At 39.2% G+C, this 10,132-nt stretch overlaps 1 protein-coding gene across 1 annotated transcript in view; it reads left to right on the top strand.

Moving 5' to 3' along the window:
• The window catches only part of rxfp2l (relaxin family peptide receptor 2, like), a 106,670-nt gene that overhangs the window by 89,268 nt on the left and 7,270 nt on the right, over positions 1–10,132 (top strand). The window contains exons 14-16 of the mRNA XM_043705268.1: positions 1,873–1,944; positions 6,747–6,976; positions 7,575–7,985. Coding sequence (XP_043561203.1) covers positions 1,873–1,944; positions 6,747–6,976; positions 7,575–7,985 — 713 coding nt within the window. The remainder of the gene's footprint in view (positions 1–1,872; positions 1,945–6,746; positions 6,977–7,574; positions 7,986–10,132) is intronic.

The following is a 10,132-nucleotide window of genomic DNA, read 5'->3' on the forward strand; positions in this document are numbered from 1 at the left end:
ACCTCCTTAGTCACCTTCTCCAAGAATTCAATAAGGTTTGTGAGGCACGACCTGCCCTTCACAAAACCATGCTGACTATCCTTGATCACATTATTCCTATCCAGATTTTCATAGATCCTATCCCTTACAATTCTCTCTAATACTTTGCCCACAACAGAAGTGAGACTCACTGGCCTATAGTTACTATGGTTATCCCTACTCCCCTTCCTGAACAAGGGAACCACATTTGCTATCCTCCAGTCTTCTGGCACTATTCCTGTAGACAACGAGGACATAAAAATCAAGGCCAATGGCTCTGCAATCTCCTCCCTTGCTTCCCAGAGAATCCTAGGATAAATGTCATCAGGCCCAGGGGACTTATCTATTTTCACCCTTTCCAGAATTTCCAACACCTCTTCCCTACATACCTCAAAGCCGTCCATTCTAATTAATTGTGACTCAGTATTTACATCGGCAACAATATCCTGTTCCTGAGTGAATACTGATGAAAAGTATTCATTCAGTGTCTCCTCAATCTCCTCAGCCTCCACACACAATTTCCCACTATTTCTGTTATTTCTGTTAATTGTTTCTTGTGTGGAACTTTATTTCATGTCTTTAGGAGCCATATGAGGTAATATCCATAGATACTCAGTTATCTACTATTTCAATTACTTCTCCCAAAAAAGGTGCTAGGGTCAGCATGATTAGATATAATCTGACAATGACTTGACAATCTCTTTATAGCTTTTACAAAATGACCATTACAAAGTACATTAGAGCATCATGAGACTATTGACTTTATTTTCCCTACAGTCAAGCAGACAGATAGGGAATTTTACAGGACATGAGGAGTGCATTCAACCTGAACAAAGTCTCTGAAAGAGATATTTACTTTTTTTATGATTTCCTTGCTTTTTCTGAATACTCTTTCAATTATTTTGTTTATCAAATTTTATATTTCTTCATTCGTGGGAGATAGGACATGGACATCACTGGTTGGAAAAATATTTATTGCCTGTCCCTCGTTGCCCTTGAGAAGGCTAAAGTGAGTTGCCTTTGTGAACCACTGCAGCCCATGTTCTGTAGATAGATCGAGAATGCTGTTAGGGAGGAAGTTTCAGGATTTTGACCCAACAACAATAAAGAAATGCAGATACATTTCCAAGTAGGGATGGTGAGTGGCTTGGAGGGGAACCCCAGGTGGTGGTGTTCCCATGTATCAGCTGCCCTTGTCCTTCAAGATGGAAGCAGTAGCAGCCTGGAAGGTGCTGTCTAGGATCTTTGGTGAATTTTTGCAGTGCATCTTGTAGATAGTGCACATTGCTGCAACTGAGTGTTGGGTGTGGAGGAGTGCATGTTGAAGTTGGATGTGGTACCAGTCAAGTGGACTGCTTTGACCCGGATGGTGTCAGGCTTCTTGAGTGTTGTTGGAGCTGCACACATACATTCAAAAAAGTATCTATTTTTCTTCAATAGCTCTTTTACTTTGTACTATTCTTTCTGGTAGGGTATTCCATGTTCTATCAACCATCTGAAAAATCTAAAAATTCTTCTCAGATATTATTTTGGCCACTGTCATAAACGTATGCCCTCTTTCTGACCAACCAGTGTGAATACTTCCTGTAATTTTAATTTATCGAAGACTCTTACAATTTTTCAATGTCTATACTCAATCTTCCTTTCACCTTTATTATTCAAATTCTTTAGTTCTTCTTTATAGTCAAGGTTTCACCTCGGTGATTTTCTTCCGATCTTTTTCATCGCCTTGACATCAAGCCCAAATTTAGGTGCCCAAAATTGGTTTAAGTAGCTGAAGTTAGTTCAGCATTTGGCTTTTTAGGATTCTTGTCAAATTTTACAATAACGGCTCCTGCTTTCTTTATTTTACAGAGACTTGTCTGGGATCAACATCTTCAATATTCAGAACCAAATGTTTAAGAATCTGGGCAACCTCTCGTACATGTATGTTGAATTTTACTTTAGAAGTGTTTATGGGCTGATAAAACAGCTTACAAACAGGATTTGTTCTGGCAAAATATGTCATCAGTCTTTAATGCCAGGCAATTCGAGTTTAATAATATCCACTTTACAAGATGATCTGTTTATTTGACAGTTATGAGAATGTTTAAATAGCTGCTCAGTTATCCCACTTTTAAAAAGGAAAGCCATCATTTTTGGAAATGTCATATAATTCTGAACTTAATCTGTTCTAGGGTCTTAATTATATACATAGAACAATGTAAAATTTGCAGTAGAAACAATCTATCCAACTCAATTGGCCTATATACTTATAGTTTATATTTCAAGCAATCCTCCCTTGACCTACTTCATACAACCCTATCATTAAATGCTGTTCCTGATATGGATCTAGCTTCCCATTAATTCCTATTTGTCTCAACTACTGTTTGTGATATTAGGTGCAGCATTCTAGTCACTCTCTGGTAGGGAATGTTTCTTATTGAAGTAGTTGGTGACGATCTTTGGTGAAACCTAATTTTGAACTCCTTCACAAAATATTAAGTCCTGGATTTTCATTCTTGTGTCAGGAGTGCAGAGCAGGAACACTTCCTAGCTTTACAAACCTGTAAAAGTGGCCCGGAAGTTAAGGTTTTCATTCTGGTGTGCTGAGACTCCCTGCTTGTCTGGGAGGGTGAAATTGGAACAAGGATAGAGGGTGCCGGGTGCAGAGGTGAACTGGGTGGAAGGTACCATGTTCAGGGGCAGGACTTGCAATTATTGACCCCATAGTGAAATTCCAAGTCTAATTGTTTCACAATTTTGCTTTAGAGTGGAGATTAATTTTTTCGAGCTTCCTCTTAAATTAACTCAACAGCTTAACAGCAGCTTCTTCAAGCTATAGCATTTCAGCTTTCCTTATTACTGTGGATTTCAGTTCATTAATGCTGCTGTCTGCAATGTAAAAGTAACCTAATGTAATATAATTTAATTAATAACTTAATGTATGATTAATGGATAACAGATTTTGTATTGTTTATGAAATAATTGGAAACCTACAATTACTTTGTCTTGCAACTCACAATGAGTCATCCATAATTCTATTTTTGTAATGCGAGATCCTAATACACTAACGAGTATCTCAGTTTCTCATATCTATTTCAGAGGATATCTCTACACTAACTGGTATTTTTCACACACTTCTTGTTTATACATATATAATGATTGATGTCTCACAATATTTCCCTTTGGAAGATATATTGATACAGTATTGTGTTCTTCAGTGTATTTATTTCCAAAGATGTTTGCATGTTGACTAGAATTAACTAACCATTTCCTAAGAGAGATCTATATATTGACTGATGCCTGTGTCTCCTCACTGCGAGTGAGATGTTAATGTAATGCTTTCCATGCAGCCAACAGTTGCTTATTAACTGATCTTTCTCAGCCACTCTCTTAGAAAAATATAAATATGTTTGCTGCTGCTACTCATTTCTCCCTCAAGTTGTCATCCATAAAATAGATGCTAAGAAGCATAAGGTGTGTTTCACTTTGGAACATTTTGGTTTATCAGATGGGCATGCTGCTGCTATAAACATAAAACATGGCCTATTAAGCATTAGCCCGACCTTTAAGTCAGTCCAGTTTATCTATTTGCAGCACTTGGCTTCTTATGTATGTTATTATGACGTAACAAAACTGGTATTCAAACAATATGTTTTCTAATTAAAACTAGCCTTTTTGTAAAAGGAAGAATTCCAACACTCCTGTGTTATTTTGTTGTGGAGCCACTGCTATGTTTTATTCATCTTTTTACTGTAATCCAAGTCAGTTTTAAAACAGTGAAGACTCCTCTCTGAAAACTCCGTAAAGTGACTTTTCTTCTCCAGAGCTGAGCCATGCAGAACAGGAAAATCCCACAGGTTGAGCGGCCCCCGCTCCCCCCATCAGAATAGCATTGGAGATGTGACATTTCTAAATTTCTATAAGCTAGTGAGGAAAAGCATCGTTTATATTTTCAACTTCCAATGACATATTTGAAGACTCCTGCCAGAAACTATAGAGGATGACTGACTGCCTGGTGAGGAAAGTATCTGGTTTAGCAGGAATACTGCTCATGCTGCCAACACTTGGCATTTACACAACATTTCAGCTTTACTTTTAAGATCAAATTCCCCTTGAGAATCACAATTCTGCCCAACTAAGACGCGATATTTGTCAGGCTATAGAGGACATGTCTGTCATTTTATTAGATATTTTCCCCCTCCACCTCTTTGAGTTTTGCCACATCACAAACGTTCCCCTGTCCAGCTCCTACTTGGATAACCTGCTTCAGGGCTATTTATGTTCCAGTTTTGTTGATAAGATTTTCTCATTTCAGCATATACAGAGTCAGGAACATTTTAGCTATGGTCATATGCTGGTCTCTGATAAGCTTAATCTTCATGAGCAGTGTTAGTGAGCTCTGCAATCCAGGTAAATCCTAAATCTAAATGCTGCTGTGAGCAAAATTACTCAACTCTACCTTGGCAACAGTCACTAGGAGAAAATGAGGACTGCAGATGCTAGAGAGTCAGAGTCGAAAAGTGTGGCACTGGAAAAGCACCGCAGTTCAGGCAGCATCAAAGGAATAGGACAGTCGATGTTTCAGACACAAGCCCTTCATCCCACATTCCTGATGAAGGGCTTGTGCCTGAAACGTCGATTCTCCTGGCCCTCGGATGCTGCCCGACCGGCTATGTTTTTCCAGCGCCACACTTTTTGATTCTTGGCAACAGTTGCCCACTGCAACTAATGTTGGTGTCCTCAAGTTAAGAAGAAGGTGTAAATTAGGATAGAAAGCATCTATATGTGGACATAGCTGAACATAGGCTCATATATATTTGTGAGGTAGTCCACAATTTCATATCATTTTCTTTGTATTTTGGTGCATATGGAATGGCTACTTGGTTCAGATTTGAAGAGTCACTGGCCATGGAATTAAGACTACCTTTTTCCATTTCTACCACATCTCCCATCCTCTGTTGCTTGTATCTTTACTCCGACTGTTCTGTTCATCCGTCATCACAGGGCTTTCTGGACCATGTGATACTTGGTTAAGCAAAGTATAACTTTTACACAGTGCACAAACAGAAAACACTGGGACCACTCAACAAGTCAAGCAGTATCTGTGGAGAGAAGTATTATTTCAGGTCAATGATGGTTGGTCAGGATTTTTTTTTGAATACATTTTATTCATTCTGTACACACACACACACACACACACACAATTAGTGTCCTTACCTACTATTGCCTAAGCTTTGGATTCATTCGCTAAACCTCCCCAATTTTCTCTTCTTTGTTCTCCTTGAAGATGATCCTTGAAGCCTACCTCTTTGGTCACCTGTCCTGCCATCTTATTATAAAGAAGAATGAGAGGTAGTCTCATTGAGATATATTGGATTCTTAAGGTGTTTGTCAGGGCAAATGCTGAGAGGATGTCTCCCCTCATGACAGAGTCTAGGACCAGAGTACACAGTCTCAGTACAAAAGCGTGCAATTCAAGATTGAGGTGAGATGGAATTTCTTCTCTTAGAGGGTTTTGAGTTCTTGGAACTCCCTGCCTTAGAGAGCTAAGGGCGCAGAGTCCCTGTGTATACTTTAGGCTGAGATAGATGGATTCTTTATCTGTAGGGGAATCAAGGCTTACAGGAAAAGGCAGAAAAGTAAATGTGAAGAATGATGGATCAGCCACAATCATCAAAAGGTGGCAGAGTATGCTCAAGGGGCTGAAAAGCCTCCTCCTGTTTCTATTTCTTACACTCTTATATGGCTCAGTGTCAAAGACCATATCTTAGGTTTATCTAACACTTTTAATATCCTGAAATATCCCAAGATGCTTTATAGAAGCATGATTAAACAGAATATGATAGCAGCAAAGGACCTAGGACAGAGTTCATTGATGTTATAGAAGTGGAAATGGCTTGCTTTTGTTCTGTGGTCAATAGCTGCCCTTCAGCACTTCAACCAAGTAGCCACTATGGTATGTTTCAAAACATACAGCAGGTATTGAGAATCAGACATGCATCACATGTGCTTATCTAACGTCAAATACTTGAACATCATTCAAAAATCTAATTCCATTAACCTAATATCTATTAACATTTCAGAAAAAGCTATTGCATTAGGAAACAGGAAGCATGCTTGATTTATTTCCTTCTGTGAAGGCTAATGGGCATGGAGACCAAGTGCAAAGTCCTTACTCATACCCCTCAAAACTGAGATTAGATAATAACGTAGATGAATGGTCAAACCTGAGACTCCCTGATCTGAGTGGCCTGATATCACACTGGAGTCATCAGAGTATTAAAAATAGTATCCAGCTAGCGCTTGAGTTGGCTCATGTGCTTCCTTAGAGATTATGGATTTACTTAATTGTGACTTTCTCACTTCTTAAAATAAAGAGTGGACCTTCTCAGAACTGAACCTGCAATCTGTATTACTACTACTTAAAAGAATTCAACTTCCCACATCATAATAAAACATTATACATCTTTATCACATATCCAAGTGGGCATGCATTTAAAAAATGCTTCAGCAGCTTAAACATAGTGGGCTCACAGTTGAGCCTATTTCGTACCATCTCCCCTCCTAATATTAAACTCAATAAATGTACCAGTTATAAATGAAAGAATGTATTTTTCTGGCATGAGATCTTGTGACAAATCACCTTTTTTTCAATAAGGGACATCTAGGTCCATGAACAGCAGAAAATGGAAAGCCTTCTGTTTGATTATTAAAGTTCATATTTATTTTTTAAACTTTGGCAGATACTTCAAGAAGTTTGAATACTGCAGGTATGCTCCACATGTCCGGAGCTGCAAGCCGAATACAGATGGAATCTCATCTTTTGAAAACCTGTTGGCCAACATCATTTTGCGGGTCTTTGTGTGGGTGGTGGCTTTCATCATCTGCTTTGGAAACCTGTTCGTCATCTGCATGAGGTCATGCATCACAACAGAAAACAGGCTACATACCCTGTCTATCAAATCACTCTGCTGTAAGTAGGCCCTGGAGACACCTTATTATTTGAATGGTACAATAAACTGTAACTAGAGACAAGAGTAAACGAATACATATTTCACAAATGGAGCCTGATTATTATGGGGGTAAAACAGTTCTGAGTTTTTCTTATTCATTTATGGGATGTAGACATTGCTTGTAAGGCCATCACGCATTGCCCAGCTCTAATTGCCAATTGAAAGGGTGGTGATGATTGGTGAGTCACCTTATAAAGTACATAATCTAAGCTTGCACTTTGGTGCTGTATTAATGGAGTGCTGCCGAGTTGGAGGTGCCATATTTCAGATGATACATTAAACTGAGGCACTTCAGGGGGACTTGAAGCATGCTTTTGTAGTATTCAGTAAAGAACAGGGAAGCTTTCTCAGAGTAGTTGACTTTCTCTGCAATCAAAACAAATTATCTGGTTATTTATTTGTGGGAATATGGTGTGCATTATTGGCTGCCTCATTTGGCTACCTTTCAAACGCACTTGATTAGTGATCTAGTATTTTCAATTGAGTTGAGGCTGTGAAAGGGGCTATAGAAGAAATATGCCATTTGTTTCTTAATTTAATAATGTGCTTCTTTCTTAGGTGCTGATTGTCTGATGGGAGTTTATCTCTTCTTCATTGGTGCCTTTGACATGAAATATCTTGGAGAATACAATAAAAATGCCCAACAGTGGATGGAGAGTATGAAGTGTCAGCTCATTGGTGCATTAGCCATGCTCTCCACTGAGGTCTCTGTCATGCTACTAACATATATGACACTTGAGAAATACATGTGCATAGTCTTTCCATTCACTCATTACAGGCCAGGCAAGAGGCAAACCTTATCAACACTGGTCTCCATCTGGATTGCTGGATTCATAATCGCCATGATACCATTGTGGAATCATAATATGTTTGGCAATTATTATGGAAAGAATGGAGTGTGCTTCCCTCTTTATTCTGAACAGTTTGAGAGCCTTAGTGCAAGAGGATACTCCACAGGAATATTTCTGGGTAATGGACTTTTGATTTCATTTGTCTTCACATCAAAGTACAGTGAACAGATCTTTCTCCATTGATGAGAAAATGTGTATTATTTAAAATAAATATCCAGCAGTATTGTTATTAAATAATATATTTCCTTTATTGTTTCTGGTCAATAGTTAAGGATCATTTGCAGGGTGAGGTTTTAATAGAAACTCAAACCTCAACACTCAACCATGAATCTGGCTCAGTGATCAATAAGGCAAAGTGTTGCTCACATCAAGGAACAAGATTTTTAAAGAGATATAGCCAAACACTGATCTCGGGGTCAGCACAATGGCTCAATTGTTGGCAGTTCTGCTGTCTCACAGCTTCAGAAACCCGGGTTCAATTTCAGCCTCAGGTCACTGTCTGTGTAGAACTTGTACCACACATTCTCCCCATGTCTGCATGAGTTTCCTCCGGATTCTCCAGTTTCCTTCCACAGTCCAAAGGTGTGGATTGGCCATGCTAAATCATCCATAATGTCCAGGGATGTGCAGACTAGATGGATTATACATGGGAAATGCAGGGTTACAGGGTTAGGGTTGGGGGTTGGGGAGGAGGTGGGGGTGGGATGGGGTGTGGGGGTGTTGGTCTGGATGAGATGCTTTTTCGATGATTGATGTGGACTCAATGGGTCAAATGGCCTGCTTCCATGCTGCAGGGATTCTATGATTCTAGAGAAATATGTATTATTCAAAGTGTTCACTGTTATCCAACATATTGCTCAATAATCCCTTTAATAAGTTCTGTAACTGCTGTGGTTCCTGCAGTTCCCTTCCATAGAGTTGCATGTGCTCACCCCAACCCATCCTGTTCCCTCACCCATTCACACAATGAATGTCTTCCCCATCACAGTGCATTTATCCACAGTACTCCACAGCATTCCTCCCTTTGTATTCTTCCATCCAGAATTCTACCTCCTATATCCTATCAATGTTATCTTAATTCAAGACCAGTCTCCCACCATTACAATTGCTAACCGCCCACCACAATTTTTCCAACTCATAGCTCCTGACCTCCACACTTCTACCACATCCAGGACTGTTTTGAATACTGCCATGTCAGACTGCCTCTCTTCCAGTTGGCCTCCAGTGCGCATTGTGACGATTCCTTGGCAGTGTTCTTGCATCTTGAGACCACCCCAACTGTCTCATTTCAATGAACCTTGTAAGCTTGTTCCTCTCTCTCCAAAGCTAGCAATGTACACTTTCCCATAGATGCTTGATCAATCCAACAGAGTTTCTAAAGCCTACCTTCTACCTGCTGAAAACTGGAAGATCTTTCTTGCAGTCATCCCCTCTACCACAGGCTTTAAAAAGAAATGAGATAAAATCACCTATAGTTTGCACGATCCAGATTTATCTATTTTCTAACAGATGGCATGGTTATTACTACTGTACTAGAGTCAATTACAGCATTTGTGTTTATAAAGTGTTAAATGTGCCCACTAATTCAATACTACTTCACCGCACTTATCAAATTATCTGACTTCATCAGGAAAGTCAGGTATTCAAGCCATTTTAATTAGCCATCCACAACAAATTAAAATGCAATTGTCATGGGAATGAGATTGCAGTTGGAGTTGCTAATAATTAAGATTTATAACTTTCTCAATGAAAATGTCCAGGTTTCAAGTCTCACCTGGGATGTGATGCCATAGAAATTTGTCATAACGTCTGAAAAATAATTTTTATCCTGATTAAAAAATGTAGACTAGTTATTTATCTTTGTAGTTTTCATAACCATCATGTATAGTGTAAAAAGATTGTGCTAACACTAAATGCCCAGTGCACATTATGAAATGAACACATCATAGAAGTTAAAACCACTGGTTCATAGATTCTGTCTTAATATGGACTACACAATTAATATAATTCCGACAATGCTCTGATATGTTACTTAAATGATCGCCAATTCAGTGGCCCTAATAAGGTATCTTACTTTGGATGGGAGTAGAGAGACGATTGCAGCACTGAGTAGTGCAGGACCAGAGTTGAGATTGCAGGAGTGAGCAGTGTAGGACCAGAGTGGAGATTGCAGGAGTGAATGGGATAGGCCCAGAGTGGTGATTACTGGTGGAGGACCAGAGCGGAGATTTCAGGAGTGAGCAGGACAGGACCAGAGTGGTGATT

The sequence above is a fragment of the Chiloscyllium plagiosum genome, chromosome 15, assembly GCF_004010195.1.
Source record: "Chiloscyllium plagiosum isolate BGI_BamShark_2017 chromosome 15, ASM401019v2, whole genome shotgun sequence".
Lineage (NCBI taxonomy): Eukaryota > Metazoa > Chordata > Chondrichthyes > Orectolobiformes > Hemiscylliidae > Chiloscyllium > Chiloscyllium plagiosum.